This window comes from Sphaeramia orbicularis, chromosome 24, assembly GCF_902148855.1.
Source record: "Sphaeramia orbicularis chromosome 24, fSphaOr1.1, whole genome shotgun sequence".
In the NCBI taxonomy this organism is placed as follows: domain Eukaryota; kingdom Metazoa; phylum Chordata; class Actinopteri; order Kurtiformes; family Apogonidae; genus Sphaeramia; species Sphaeramia orbicularis.
Window position 1 is genome coordinate 38,893,631 of NC_043979.1, and position 17,060 is coordinate 38,910,690.

General features: G+C 35.4%; 1 protein-coding gene across 1 annotated transcript in view; it reads left to right on the plus strand.

The window, feature by feature from the left end:
- The window catches only part of stxbp5a (syntaxin binding protein 5a (tomosyn)), a 457,988-nt gene that overhangs the window by 381,166 nt on the left and 59,762 nt on the right, over positions 1 to 17,060 (plus strand). Inside the window, exons 16-19 of the mRNA XM_030128552.1 lie at positions 3,321 to 3,502; positions 6,786 to 6,911; positions 7,196 to 7,347; positions 10,319 to 10,381. Of these exons, the coding sequence (XP_029984412.1) occupies positions 3,321 to 3,502; positions 6,786 to 6,911; positions 7,196 to 7,347; positions 10,319 to 10,381 (523 nt within the window). The remainder of the gene's footprint in view (positions 1 to 3,320; positions 3,503 to 6,785; positions 6,912 to 7,195; positions 7,348 to 10,318; positions 10,382 to 17,060) is intronic.

Here is a 17,060-nt window from a genome sequence, read left to right on the forward strand (position 1 = left end):
ACTTTTTGGCCGGCCGGTTTTGCCCCCTCGGACCACATGTTTGACACCCCTGATTTACAGGTTATTATGGTCGTACTTTACTGCTCTGACCCACTTGTTTGACAGTTTATGTTTAGTTTCTGCCATTAGTGCATAAAACTGGTAATGAGCAAGATCTTTTTTTTTTTTTTTATCTGCATTGGCAACTTTCTCACTCCACAGTCATTGCTGTGATGTTGTTGCACTAGACTTCACAGAGATCCCCTGTCAATCAAAGCCTGTGTGGGCGGTACTGTTATGTTTTTCTTCTTGCAAATCCCATGATGAATTTTTATTTATTTATTTTATTTTATTTTTTATTTTTTTGCACTGCTGCCCTTTATGTCTCCGTTGCTGCTTTGTCCTAATTGTTCAATTGTTTTGTATTTCCAAACAAGCACTTTACTGTCAACTGGGTAAAGATCGAGTAAGTGCCCTGCTAAAGAGCAACTCTGCAGCCAGGGATTCAAATCAGCAACTTTTCTGTCAGAAACTTAGCTTCTTTTTTTTTTTTTTTTTTTTTTTTTTTCTGTGGGTGTCGATGTTGGTCTGCAATCGCTGATGCATGTGTCGGAGGAATTTTCCTACGCTTGGAGTGTGTGGCTGGGATATGGATCCGCAGTAGATATGATATGCAGAGGTAGCAGGCTGTAATTAGGAGAACAGCCTCCATTCACACAAGGTCAAACACCTCCTGTAACCTTGGAGAAAATGAAGGTGGAGGAAGAGAGGAGTGAGAATCAGAAGAAGGACACTTATAAGTCTTCACTCCCACAGTCGGTGGAGCTAATGAGACTGACAGAATGCAAAAAAGATGAGTGTGTGTGTGTGTGTGTTTAGGTGTTGTGCGAGTGTGGGTGCGAAGGCGGAGGTTACAGAGAAGTAGCCTGAAGGAGGACTTAGAAGGAATCGAATATTTCAGCATTGGAGGATCTCTTTGACTCTTAATCTGCCTACACACACACACACACACACACACATCAGACAAATCTTTATCATCAAAGTGACACTGTAAATTTATGTGGATGTCATTCATGGTTATATGACTGATCCATCCTCAGAAGGAAAATGTTTTTTAATCGGAGTTTCAGGCTCAACTATTAGTTTTTATATATATATATATATATATATATATAAAGTTTGCTTGTATTTTTTTCAACATTTTACATCATAGGTGTCAAACATGCAGCCCGGGGGCCAAATCCGGCCCGCCCAAAGGTCCAGTCCGGCCCTGGGATGAATTTGTGAAATGTAAAAATTGCATTGAAGATAATAATCATTTTAGTTCAGGTTCCACATACAGACCAATTTAATCTCAAGTGGGTCGGATCAGTAAAATACTATCATAATAACCTCTAAATACTCACAACTCCAAATGTTTGTCTTCTAAATGTAAACATTTTTATGTCATTTTACTGTATTTACACTAAAACAAACTATCATTTCACAAAAAAACACAAATAACCTGAACAAATACAAAACATTTGAAATATCTGAAGAGTAAGTTTACCAATATTCTGCCTCTTTATTAAATGTTTTGTGTGGTAGTTGATCCACTGTGATCTGTAAGTTGTAATTTACATGTGTAAATGTAAACTGAGACATAACATTGTTAAAACTACACTTAGTTTTCTTAAGAATTTCAGTTTGTTCATGTTATTCACATTGTTTTAAAGGATAGTTGGTTGACGAAAACATTGTCATCACATAATTTTACTTTTTTTACTCTAAAACATAGAAGAAAATTTGGAGTTGACATTATTTCTATATTATTATGTTATTATTTCACTGGTCCGGCCCACTTCAGATCAAATTTGGCTTAATGTGGCCCCTGAACTAACATGAGTCTGACACCCCTGTTTTACATGTTCAAACAGGGGGTGTGGCACTGAGGACGCCGGTAGATAAATCCGCAATCGATAAAGAATTCTTACTAGTCCTAGAAACGTTAGCTTACCTTGTCATTGCTGATCCGACCCGGCTTCTGTGCTTCTGTTATACTCTCTATTGTCATGTTTACCCCCCCTTATTGGCGCCCCAGCCTCAGAATAAAGTATTTTTTTTGCAGTGGCACTGAGAATTCAGTAGCGGCGCTGCTGCAGAATATATATACTGAACAACAAAAGAAACGCAAGTTTTGGTCGTTAATTTAGGCAAGAGTTCAGCTGTCCTGTTGAGTTGTCAACTGAGATACACATTACAATAAGTGAGTTGTAACCATTGGAGCGTGTGTTTGCAGGCAAACATGACCACGAGTGGTGTTGAGCACGTGTACAAAGTATCGGAGGTTAGGTGTTGTTCGAGTGTGGGTGCGTTTTGAGTGATATGGTAGTGGGAGCAACAAATGGGAGTGGCAATTCCCTTTGTTTATCCGGGGGCTATAAAAAGAAATGGTAAGATTCAAAAGTTACTGCATTACCACGATGCCTCGCCTTAACGATAATCTGAGAGAACGCGCCATTGGTATGCTTGATGCTGGTTTAATGGTTCGCAACGTTGCCAGACGTCTGCAAGTGCACAAGTCCACCATCAGTAGGCTGAGGACATGATTCCGTGACACAGGGACCACTGGGGACAGACCAAGATCCGGAAGACCACGTGTGACCACCTGTAATCAGGATCGCCATATTCGCTTGGCCCATCTCCGTGACCGTCAACTCAGTGCAACAAGGACAGCAAGAGAGACCCCCTGTAAATTTCACAGCTGGATATAAATATCTCATATGAAACCAATATTCATAATCAAACTCCCATATAAACCAATACTGACACATATGTGCGTTTCATAGTAATAGCTTAATCTTCTGTGTTACAGCCAAAAGTAATCTGTTACTGTAATGCATTACTTTTGTAACCTGTTACTCCCAACACTGATGGTTTAGTTTTTACAGTTTATCCGTAATATATATGAAATGTGTACAGTAAAACACAGGCAGTTTTCAATAAATATTACAAATATATCAGTGTTATGCAAGACTTTTTTGAAATGATGGAAAATAAACCAAAAATGGCCACATTTACATGTCGGGCATTGACTGGACAGCATAAAACTTTCCTGCTGTATTTTTGATTCCTTAAGGTCTCACGTTCTTGCTTCTTGGGGGGGGGGGGGGGGGGGGGGATCATTTGAACAATTAAATTATGGGCGAAAAGTGTGTTGTGAGCACTAATGAACATGTACTGAGTAAAATATTACTGAAAATTGATTAGTCATGCCTTACGCTACTGTGTTACAGCCAAAAGTAATCTGTTACTGTAATTTATTACTTTTGTAACACATTACTCCCAACCCTGTCCCGCAGTTACTAGAAGTGCGAATGCAGTACGAGCTGAACGACACAGAGTCTCCAGACGGCGGGGGTGGAGGGGGGGAACAAACGTCGGCGCACCCCACCCCCGGTGCCTCCCCCCAGACGAGCGGCCCACCTTCACACCCCTCCACCAGCAGCAACAACTCAGACGGAGGCAACATTCCCTGCCTGAAGTAAGAAACACACACATGCAGGAGCGCTTCCATAAGCACACACACCGGTACAAAGTCGTACACACCGGAGTCTTGTCTTTTCGCCTGGAGCACACTTGCACAGACTTAGTCAGCGCCTGAAGCGTTCTCATCCACAGTCTCACCATCATTCCCTCGCAACCGCTCACACCAGACCCTCAACACACACTTTGTTTGGTACTACACCTGCACCACAACTCATTCTGCCTTTTAAATTCCCTTTAACCCATAAAGACCCAGAGCTACGTTTATGGCTCTTCCCAAATGACTTTTTCTCTCTATTTAACCTGTACTTAATTAATCGATTACTATTTATCATAATATGATCCTGTCTATTATGCACTTTTTCAGTGAAAATCAGGTATTTTTCTATATTTAATTTACTAATCATGCACTTTAATCATCATGCTAAGATTACATTTGAGGATTATTACACCAGAAACAAAAAAAAAACTAAAGAAAGGTGACTTTTTCAGTAAAATCTATCATTAACTGAACATAAACCCAGTGTCCATCCACTGTCATTGATAGTATTGATAATATTATCTGCTGTATTTTGCTTTTTTTTTCCAGTCAAAATTTGTATTTATTTATTTTTATTATCCATTATTTATAATAATAATAATAATAATAATAATAATAATAATAATAATAATACATTTTATTTATAGGCGTCTTTCTTGGCACCAAGGACACCGTACAGTAAAACAGTAAAACAGTAAAACAGGAGAGTATAAAACAAGCAATAAAGCAGAGTAAAAAATAAAAGGCAGGTAAAAAAAAAAAAAATTGGACAGTGCAATTGTGTTCACAAAGAGAAAGAGGTCCTAAACAAAAGCGTTTTGAGTCTGGATTTGAAGACAAGGAGTGAAGTGGTGTTTCTGAGATCCGGTGGCAAGGAGTTCCAGAGTTGGGGAGCAGAGCATTCAGCCGCCCATGGTGGTGAGATGGGCAGAGGGAACAGTGAGGTGGATGGAGGAGGAAGATCTGAGGGTACGAGAGGGAGTGGCAACATGAAGGAGGCCAGACAGATATGGAGGGGCGAGGTTATGGATGGCCTTGAATGTCAAAAGAAGGATTTTATCTACTCTTGGGACATCCAAGTGGGGACATTATCGACATCAGCTTGAAAAGACTGTATGATATCCTCACATATGCTGCAAGGAAAAATATCTTCATGTCTTGGATAAATGACAAACCTCCCACGAAAACGACTTGGCATAAAATCCTTATGGAATGCATTCCTATGGACTATTTGACCTGTTTACTTCATTCTTCAAAGGGACAGTTTATGAAAATTTGGACTCCATACCTCCGTTTCACAAACTCATCAGTCACTTCTGTGCTTTCAGACCTCATCAATGACTGAAAATCTTCGGTGCCTGTTTACAATTAGATCACTACTGATCTCACCTGTCACTGCTTGATTGTCTGATCTTTGTTTTATCTTCACTATAACTCCAGACTGTGGACTAATTGCTTTATCTTGGATTAGTATACCTTTTTTTTTTTTTTTTTTTTCTTATAGACCGGGTGTTGTACTGAGCCATTTGTTGCAAAAAAATGTAATAAAATCTAATAAAGATAATTGGAAAAAAAAAAAAAAAAAGAAGGATTTTAAATTCAATCCGGGACTGAACCGGGAGCCAGTGGAGCTGTTGGAGGACAGGAGTTTAATTTGCTTATCATGTTGGTGTCCATAAAAGTTCAGATTAAAGTTGAAGGTTCTTATATCAAAAACAGAGAAAACTGAAAAAACATTACTTTATTATTAAAATCTCTCATTAACTGAACATAAACCCAGTGTCTCCATCCACTGTCATTGATCCAACTCCATGGGTTTTACTGGTGAATCAGTGTTGTAGAAGATGACGGCGTTTCCACGTTAACTACGGAGCCACTGAACGTCCAAATGGGTCATATCTAGTGCTGTCAAACAATTAAAATTTTGAATCAGATTAATCACAGGGTTGCTTTGGATTAATTTCGATTAATCACGATTAAATATCATTCATTTTTAATGTATATTAATCGCATTTCATTTTGCATGAGCAAACAGATTCAAGAAAGAAGGGAATATATATGCACTTAACGTGTTTATTAAACACCTCGCTGCAAAAATCTAAATCTTACCAAGTGTTCAGTATTTTTCTCATTTCTAGTCCAAATATCTCATCACACTAAAAATAAGACATAATCACCTAAAGAGTAACTTTTCAGTGAGATATAAAAACTTACTTTTAGATAATAGATCTGGAAAATCTTACCTCAAGAAATCTTACCAAAATAATTTTCACTTGTTCCATTGGGAGATTTTTTTTGCTTGAATTAAGCAAAAAAAAAAAAAAATCTGCCAGTGGAAGGAGCGAAAATTATTTTGGTAAGATTTCTTGATTTTTTTTTCTAGATTTTTTTTTTTTTTTTTGCTTAATTCAAGAATATTTTTTTGCTTAATTCAAGACATTTTTTTTCTTAATTCAAGATTTTTTTTCTAAATTCAAGATTTTTTTCTTTAATCAAGATTTTTTTTGCATAATTCAAGATTTTTTTTTTTGCTTAATTGAAGATTTTTTGTGCTTGATTGAACAATTTTTGTGCTTAATTCAAGATTTTTTTTTTTTTTTTTTTACATAATTCAAGATTTTTTTTTTTCTCCAAGAATTTTTTTTTTTAGCTTAATTCAAGATTTTTTTTTTTTTGCTTAATTCAAGATTTTTTTTTCTCTGAATTCAAGATTTTTTTTGCATAACTCAAGATTTTTTTTTCTTAATTCAAGATTTTTTTTTTCCCATAATTCAAGATTTTTTTTTTTTTTAATTCAAGAATTTTTTTTTTTTTTTTAGCTTAATTCAAGCTTTTTTGTGCTTAATTCAGGCAAAAAAAAAATCTGCCAGTGGAACACGTTAAAATCATCTTGGTCAGATTTCTTTAAATAAGATCTTCCAGATGTATTGTCTAAAAATAAGTCCTTATATTCAAATGAAAAGTCACTCTTTAGGTGATGATGTCTTATTTTAAGTGTGATGAGATATTTTGACTAGAAGTGAGAAAAACACACTTTAGATTTTTGCAGTGTGATGACCATGAAGTGATGACAAACTGTATTTTACACCGATTATTGACATGTATTGATAGGATTATTGGATCTAAAGTTATTCCATATTTCCCATCAGTCGGTGCCTTTGGTCACTGGTGGATATTGGGGTCTTTATGGGTTAAATATAGTTCTTCTTCTGTGTTTCTGTTCCGTTCTCCTTCTCTGCAGAGTGCGCAGTACTCCTCTGAAGCAGTCTCCAGGTTACCAGGTAGATCTGGTGGTCCAGTTAGTGTGGGTGAGTGGAGAGCCTCCTCAGCAGATCACAAGTCTGGCTCTTAATTCCTCCTACGGCCTGTAAGTACGCACATAATGACATCTCATCAATACTAGAAAAGCTATCGAGCCGACCTATTAAGTACTTTATCAGAATGAAGAAAAACCCATGCAGACTCAGACTTAAAGGCTTTCCAAGTTTACTTCCGTGCCCCTCCTGAACTTAAAATGCGGGTCTGTCATGTTTTTTTAGCTTCAAAAACCAAAACAAATGTCATAACCATTTCTTCTCTGCTCCATCTTTTCTTTTTTTTCTTTTTTTTCTTTTTCTCTCCCTCTGACTCTCTCACCCCCTCCCCATCCAGAGTGGTTTTTGGCAACAGTAACGGTCTGGCGGTGGTGGACTACATCCAGAAGACAGTAGTACTAAACCTGGGGACAGTTGAGCTGTACGGCTCCAATGACCCCTACCAGAGACAGCCCCGCTCGCCCAGAAAGACACGGCAGCCCTCTGGAGGTATGTGGAAGGATGTCACTGAGCTGACTGTGGATGGAAATGTAACACTGTACAGTCACGGGGAAAAAAATTATTAAGACCGCTCAATGTTTTCTTCAATTTCTTGTTCATTTTAATGCCTGGTTCAACTAAAGGTACATTAATTTGGACAAATATAATGATAACAACAAAAATATATCATAATAGTTTAATTTCAGAGCTGATATCTATCCATTTTCCATGTTTTCTTGATAATAACCAAAATCACTTCAGTTCTTACATCAATATCCGTGGCATTGTACTGACAAAAACAGTGCTTTTAGGCATTCCATGTTTTCTTTTCTGTCTGTTTTAGTCACATGATACACACAGGAGTTAGCATTGTTAGTATTTTACTGTGTATTTAACCGTTTTTAAGCAATTTGTCATGATTTATTGCAGTATTATCCTGTGCATTTTGCATTTTTCAGTGTAAATCATGTACAGTCGCAGAAAAAATTATTCGACCACCCTTATTTTCTTCAGTTTCTTGTTCATTTTAATGCCTGGTCCAACTAAAGGTACATTTGTTTGGACAAATATAATGATAACAACAAAAATAGCTCATAATAGTTTAATTTCAGAGCTGATATCGATCCATTTTCCATGTTTTCTTGATAATAACCAAAATCATTTCAGTTCTTATATCAATATCTATGGCATTGTACTGACAAAAACAGTGCTTTTATTCATTCGATGTTTTCTTTTCAGTCTGTTTTAGTCACATGATACACACAGGAGTTAGGGCTGGATTGCATAACCATTGTTTTTGATGATTTTTGATGGTCTATTAATTTTTTCCGCGACTGTACGTCTGTTTCAGTGTCATAAAAGCTGCTGAGTATGTGTTGGCGTTCCTTTTTCTTCAGTGGTTTTGCGTATTTAACCATTTTTAAATAATTTGTCATGATTTATTGCAATAGTATCCTGTACATTTTGCATTTTTCAGTGTAAATCATGTACAGTTGCAGAAAAAATTATTAGACCACCCTTATTTTCTTCAGTTTCTTGTTCATTTTAATGCCTGGTACAACTAAAGGTACATTTGTTTGGACAAATATAATGATAACAACATAAATATCTCATAATAGTTTAATTTCAGAGCTGATATCTATCCATTTTCCATGTTTTCTTGATAATAACCAAAATCATTTCAGTTCTGACATCAATATCTATGGCATTGTACTGACAAAAACAGTGCTTTTCTTAAGACATTTCAGGTTGTTCATATATTTGTTCAGGTTATTCACATTTTTTGTGAAATTATACTTTGTTTTAGTGTAAATACATGAAAATATTTACATTTACAAAGAGAAAAAATTGGAGTTGTCATTATTTATATGTTTTGTTTTGATAGAATTTTACCAATTTGACCCACTTGAGACTGAACTGTTCTGAATGTGGAACCTGAAATGAAGGGATTGTTAATATCTTCAGTGTAATTTTTTACATTTCACAATTCATCCCCAGGGCCGGACTGGACCCTTTGGCGGGCCGGATTTGGCCCCCGGGCCGCATGTTTGACACCTGTGGTCCAATGTGTTGGCTGATATGAAACTAAAACAACAAAATCCATGAATATACAAGAGAACAGCTGGAGAAGAACTGTCCACTGTAGTAACCACTGTGCATGAAAGGGTTCAATTCGTTCATGCTTGGACGCTGCTTTAACTCTATTTTAAATCTGTTCCACAGTTCATGAAACTCACATATGACACAGCACTTTTCTATTTTCGGTCTAATAATGACATTTTTCTTGTTTGTTTTCAGTTGGGATTCTGGCACAATGCTTTTTACTTTTTTGTGTGTGAATTGAATTGAAACACATTTTTTTTTTAAATGACCAGACATAGTTTTATTTACAAATGGCAAAAATGACAAAAAAAAAATAAAAAAATAAAAATCCTTAACATTTTGTTTGTCGTGTACTCTAATACTAGTCATTACTCACTTCATGGAGATAATTTGCCAAAAAAAAAATAAAAAATAAAAAATGTTAATCACAGTCTAATAACAATAACAAGGACTTGATTTACACTCAAACATGTTAGATCAGGTTTATCAAGAACAGCAAAGTTACAATAATGTTTTCAATTACAGTGTATGAGATGATGCATAAGCGTCCAATGCAGGGGTGTCAAACTCATTTTAGTCCAGGGGCCATTGTGCATGTAAGGGTTCAATTCTTTCATGCTTGGACGTTGCTTTAACTCTATTTTAAATCTGTTCCACAGTTCATGAAACTCACATATGACACAGCACTTTTCTATTTTCGGTCTAATAATGACATTTTTCTTGTTTGCCTTCGTATTTATACACACACACACACACAGCCCATCCCTTCTTCACTGCAGCTTCATTGTGAAACTGACAGATCATGGGATGTTTTCCGTATGGATACACTGCCACCTTGTGTTAGATATCGGCAGTGCAACTCCCAGAGAAGAAGAAGGGGAAAAAAAAAAAAAAAAGGATGCCGCAGTGTTATGACAATGTGCTGCCCATACTTAAGCAAAAGTTTGATGGATGATTCACTAAAGGTGTGCACGGACGCTGAGGGATGAGGGATTTATTTTGGATGCTTTGTAATTGCGAACATGTGACATAATGTATAGACGCTTATTCAGATACACACACACACACACGTACGTCGACATAGACAGAGCATCTGGTGTCAGTGACTGGTAAGCAGTGGGTTGGCACCTGTCAGAGCTTGGCGAGTGTGAGCAGTAATCAGCCGTTCAGCCGCGATTCTCTGCCAACACCGACTGCTGTCTGCTTGGCTTTCTGCCTCAGTGCAATGTCACACACACACACACACACACACATATACACATATACACACTCAGATAATAACACACACAGAGGAAAAAAAAAGACTTGGCCCAAAAAAAAAAGGAGCAGTGCTATACAATGCATTAACACTCCGACAACTATGTTATCGTTTCTGCAGGTCTGTGCGATATCAACGAGGGCTCAGCCACATCAGAGGACCGCTGCAAATCCCCCACTTCAGGTAATGTCCTTCAGTCTACGTTGGAAAAAAAAAAAAAAGAAAATGCAACAGAGGCTTTGTGTTTTTTTTAGACGTGAAAGCCTGTCAACACCGAACACTGAACCTGTCAATAATATAACTCATATACCATGAATGCAAGCAGATTAATGCTTAAAAAAACAAAAAAAAAATCCTCTACATTTAACACGCTTTTATTGTAATTGTTGCCCATCAAAGTGGAAATAGGTTTTTTTTTTTACTATAAAATTACCTTGGCTGTCAATTTCATTCAGCTTCGGTCTTTAGAAATGTACTGTCTGAGTGTAATACTGTGATTTTATGGGGTTTCTTTGACAATTTTCTTCAAGTACTGTTTGGGCATGCATTCTTTCTTCTTTTACCACTTTGCAGAGTTCAGTAGAGAGGAATGAATTTGTTTGAGTTTCATTCAGCGTCCTGAAAGCTGGGTTATAGGCTGTAAACGTATCCAATTTCTGTGATGGTAATTTAAAGTGGCAGCCAGGAATTATAAATTGGATGAAAGTATTAAATGAAACTCTGGTTTTTGGGAGAAAAACCCTTTAATTTAAATGAGTCAGTGTTAGCTAAAAGGAACAACTGTAAGTCAAAAGGTCCTGGATTATTTTCAGATAGATAGATAGATAGATAGATAGATAGATAGATAGATAGATAGATAGATAGATAGAACAAATAAGGGAAAAATGGACAAACATAAGTATCAAAAACAAAAAAATAGGCAACAAAATTTGTGAAAAATGAACAAAATGAGATAAAAATTTATTTTAAAAAAAAGTGAGCAAAATAGTCAAGAAAACTGACAAAAAGATAGATAGATAGATAGATAGATAGATAGATAGATAGATAGATAGATAGATAGATAGATAGATAGATAGATAGATAGAACAAATTAAGGGAAAAAAGGACAAACAAGCATCAAAAACAAAAAAATAAGCAGCAAAATTTGTAAAAATAAATAAATAAATAAATACATACATACATACATACATACATACATACATACATAAATAACAAAATGAGACAAAATTAATTAAAAGTGAATAAAATAGTGAAGGAAATAGACAAAAGTACACATAAATAAGTAGCTAAATGAGCAAAAAGAAAAAAATATAGATTAAACGTGTCCAGTTTCTGTGATGGTCATTTAAAGTGGCAGCCAGGAATAATAATTTGGATGAAAGTATTAAATGAAACTCTGGTTTTTGGGAGAAAAACCCTTTAATTTATATGAGTCAGAGTGTTAGCTAAAAGGAACAACTGTAAGTCAAAAGGTCCTGGATTATTTTCAGATAGATACATAGAACAAATAAGGGAAAAATGAACAACCAAGCATCAAAAACAAAAAATAAGCAGCAAAATTTATTAAAAAAAAAAAAAAAAAAAAAGAGACAAAATTAATTTTAAAAAAAAGTCAACAAAATAGTCAAGAAAATAGACAAAAATAAACATAAATAAGTAGCTAAATGAGCAAAAAGAAAAAAAATATAGATTTAATATAGGAAATGTAATTGTTGCTCATCAAAGTGGAAAAATACAGTAGAGTTTTTTTTTAACCATAAAATTGTCTTTTCAGATAGATAGATAGATAGATAGATAGATAGATAGATAGATAGATAGCCCTGACCTCGACCTAACTTGACAATGGACAGATAGATAGATCAATCAAAATAAGGGGAAAAAATGGACAAACATAAGCATCAAAGGCAAAACAAAGCAGCAAAATTTGTGAAAAATGAAAAAAAAAAAAAAGGAGAAAAAAATTAATAAAAAGTGAACAAAATAGTCAAGAAAATGGAAAAAAAATAAACGTAAATAAGCAGCTAAATGAGCAAAAAGAAAAAAAAAAAAAAAAGATTAAATATAGGAAAATACCTGATTTTCACTGAAAAAATGAAAAATACAGAGGATAACATTAAAATAAACGGTGATAAATCACTTAAGAAAAGTTAAAAATAGAAAAAATTCTTGTGTTTTCTTTTGTATTCTTTTGTATTACTCTTGCATTTTTTACAGTGCATCTTAAAAGGACTAATATGTACAATTTCCAGGTTATTTTCCACTTTTTTTTTAAATTATCAAGAGAGGAATCATTGATGGTCAAGTGATAAAGTGATAGAAAATACAACACAACATTCTACATACATACGTAATAGGTATAAAAAAGTATTTAAAATATCTGGGTAGAATCTGGATAATAACTGTAATGTGCTCAAATCCAACTGTAAGGTGCAAAACAAGTTGTAATATTCAAAATGAGAAGGTGAAGTGTGGCTAAATGTGAATGAACTTAGTACTTTCAGGACTTTAACCCTTTATAGGGCACTCATTGAAATACTCTGAAATTAAAAATTCCAACCTTAGTGTGTTAGTCTCTGTCTTCTTACCATAAAAAGTCCGAGCAGTACTTGCTAAAAAGTAAAAACATGCAATAAAACCACTGTTATAAGGTCATAAACTGATAAAAAAAATCACTCATATTCACTATTTACAGCTCCAAAATGTCTATAAAATCTCTCTGAATATAGTAGATAGTATAGTGTAGTGTTATAAAACCAACATGTCTCATATTTTAATGTTTTGGGAAATGACCAAAAATAGTCACTTGCCTGATAAAGGGTTAAGCATGGATTTCCTTATTGCACTGAAGCAGATCCGTATCAAATGATGTAGATTTACTATCAGGCCCAATTTAAACACAGATTAAATATTTGGTTTTCATCAGCTCTATGCCACTCAGTTCATTCCTCATCACCTCCGTTTTGCAAACAATCCACTTTTGGATGATGGCTTTAAAGACGTGCCGTGTTCGTTCCATCACTAAGATGCTCTGTTGCTTTTTTTTTTTTTTTGCCTTGCTTGTTCGACATCATTAGTATTTCAGCTGAAGGTGCTTGAAGAAAGAACAGCCCAGATCCATCTCATTAGGGCTAACTTGACATTAGCACGCTGAAAATAAGGAGGTTTTTTATTTAAAAAGGTCAGGCAGAAAACTAATGTGCGAGTTTGGAGTCCTGCTGCTGTTTCCAGGTATATGATGGCGGTCTGAACCCTCGTGTCTGCTGCCACCAGACTGTGGCCTCATACGTCGGCCCGTTCTGCATTATTCATAGGACGGGCAGAGATAAGGCGCTGTCTCGCAAAAAAAAAAACGACTGCCTGAACATGGTCATTTAACCCTTTAACCCCTGAGGCTGGATTTCAGTGAAAATGGCTGAATATGCGTCTGTGTCAGTGTCATAAAAGCTGCTGTGAGTATGTGCTCATGTTCCTTTTCTTCAGTGGTTTTGTTTTTACTGTGGGTTTTAGGGTCGAAACAGGTGAAATTACAGAAAAAGACAAAAAGAGGAATTTCATTTTTTTTAAACTTAGTTTTATTAGAATTTCTTGTTTATGAGTACAATACAATGTATACCTTTAGCCCCATAATGCCAAACGTATCATGTTTGATACATGAGTTTTGAAGCCCCTTTTTTTTCTTGAAAAACCTGATGTATACAATTAGATACATGCAATACACAGATAATCCACCAGGGGGAGGAATTCGTTCACCAGAGGCCTTTCCAGTGACACTATAAGACTGTCATTAATGAGGAAGGAGGCAGAACTTTACCAGTTTTGCAAAGGAATCACCAATTTGTTAGAAATGTTTGTGTTATGTTTTTGTTTGTTCAAAAATAATAATATTTGAGCATTGAGACCCCGTGTATCATATATGATACAAAATTGAAACTCATACATGGAAACTGACATTAGAATTTTTTTTTTTTTTTTTTTTTTTTGGTTGTTCAGAAGGACCAATAAAGGCTCCAGTTTCAAAGAACTGGAATTTTTGGTCAATGATTTAATGGTTCAGGCTTTACAGGGTTAAATACAGTTCAATAAGTTTATTTTCCTTTTTCTCAGCTGTATGTGTATTTTTATAAACCTCCATAGACAGTATAGGATGCCAATTTAAGAAAACAATAAAAATCTTTTTTTTTTTTCCTTAAAAAACCTGATGTATACAATTAGATACATGCACTACAGAGATAGTCCACCAGGGGGAGGAATTCATTCACCAGAGGCCTTTCCAGTGACACTACAAGACTGTCATTAATGAGGAAGGAGGAAGAACTTTGACAGTTTTGCAAAGGAATTACCAATTTGTTAGACATGTTTGTGTTATATTATGTTTCTGTTTGTTCAAAAATAATAATATTTGGGCGTTGAGACCCAATGTATCAAATATGATACAAAATTGAAACTCACACATGGAAATTGATATCAGAAAAAAAAATGTTTTTGGTTGTTCAGAAGGACCAGTAAAGACTCCAGTTTCAAGGAACTGGAATTTTCTGTCAGTGATTTATTGGTTCAGGCTTTACAGGGTGAAGTTTATTTTCATTTTTCTCAGCTGTATGTGTATTTTTACAAACCTCCATAGACAGTCTAGGATGGAAATGAAAGAAAACAATAACAATCACAGCAAATAAATGGATAATGTCCACTCCAAAAATAAGGTGATAGGTGTAATTCCCAGTCAGAAGCAGGATGACAGCATCTTGACATACAGTATGAGGTTTTACCTCACCAACACATATCAGCAATAAAGGCACCATAGGTTCCCATCTTCTAGTAAAGGTGGTTTTCTGAAGCCTTAGTGAGAATTCTGGTAGGAATTTGAGTTTGAAAGATTCTGACGAAATAAGGCCCTCAGAATGTAGATCAATAAGAGATTTAGGATGTTGAACATGAACTGTGAACTGGAGCACACTAGTATTTGAATTTTGACTCAGTAGTTTTTGTTGTGGAGCTCTTTTTGTCTAAATCAGTCCCTTTTTGGCACCTGGTTAAACTCCAGAAAGCAGCTACACGGTCAAAACTTGGTAAAAACACTGTAAAAAGTAAAGAAAGACACTGAAACCAACAGTAAAAACAAAAAAACACAAGGAAAACAGTGTAAAAAAAAAAAAAAGAAAAAAAACTCAAACCATCTATTTTTATAGTGAATCGGTCTCACTCACTGCTCTGTGTTTTCCCCCTATTACGCAGGTTTTGGAGGGGTGTACTGAGCATGCTCAGATGTCAATGGAAAGAATAAAATCTATTCTATCAGCACCATTTGATTTTTTCCTATTGAGCTAACAGTTGAATTTTGATGAATATTTCAAATAAATCATACAGTTGGAACACTCACCACAGACACGTCAGGGGTTAAAGGGTTAATGAAGGGCTTAATGAAGTGTTTTTATTTTTCTTTTACCTTTTTTGTTAATCGCTTTTGCTTTCAGCTTTTACTTTTGTTTTCGGTAAGTGGAAAATGTGGGGAAAAAAATGACTTAATTTTAATGGATTTTAAGAGGCATATCATTGTCTGATCTTGAAATAACTTGCAGTATGTTGAATTAATCCTTCTTTACCGCTGAAGAAAACTAATTTAATTGTGCTTATGGAATGAAATACTTTGATTTACATTGGATATAAAATAAATTCGCTTCCAACATGACTGATCAGACATTTTTTGGACACTTAGATAAAAGACTTTCTGCCTGTTTTCCATTACCTGAGCAGTTTATTTCCCTAAAAAGTGTTTCCCTACACTCTCACAGTATAATCACCATGATGGTAAAAGTCACAATACAGGTGTTTATATAAGAAAACTCTGAATTAACCCTTAAAGACCCAAACATCCACCATCGACCAAAACCATCTACTGATCTATAATGTTGATCCACTAATTCTATCAATACATGTAAATAATTGGTGTAAAATACAGTTTTTTATCGTTTCATGGTCATCAGATATGACCCATTTGGATGTTCAGAGGCTCCGTAGTTACCGTGGAAACACTGTCATCTTCTACAACATTGATTCACCAGTAAAACCCATGGAGTTGGATCAATGACAGTGGATGGACACACTGGGTTTATGTCCAGTTAATGATAGATTTTACTGAAAACATCACCATTTCTTTAGTTTTCTATAATAATCCTCAAATGTGTTTATTAAAGTGCATGATCATGAAATTAAATAAAGGAAAATATGTGATTTTCACTGAAAAAAAAAAACGCTTAATAAAGAGGACAATGTTATGATAAATACTGATAAATGGCTTAAAAAAGGTTGAATAGAGTAAGTGTGGATGGACAAACTTAGGCTACGTTCAGACTACAGACAAATGTGGCCCAAATCCGATTTTTTTTTTGTCCATATGAGACCTGTATCCGATCTGTTAAAGACAGTTTGAACAGCACCAATCCGACCCAGGCCACTTTCATATGTGGTCCTAAATCTGATACGTATCCGAACTTTTGCAACGCGACTTCAATCTGAACGGCCAGGTCACATTTATCCGACCTTTACCTCATTGAAATGCAACAAACGTCACAATTCTGCGTCCCAGGAGGAGGCGCAACGGGAAAAATATACTTACTTCCGTAAACACAGTGCATGCCTGTGTGGTCACGTGTAACATCAGGACCTCTTTTGCGCATGCGGGTCACTTCAGGGTCGCATTCAGTTCATACGCAAAACTGATAGAAGTCGCATTTAATGTGCACCCTCCAGGTGCTGCAAAGCTATCTTTATATTAATTTTGGCAAAAATGAAGAGGAATTTCTACAACCTGTTTTAATTCCTTCTTAATTTGTTACGTCTATAACTAGCTACGACATTTGCACGT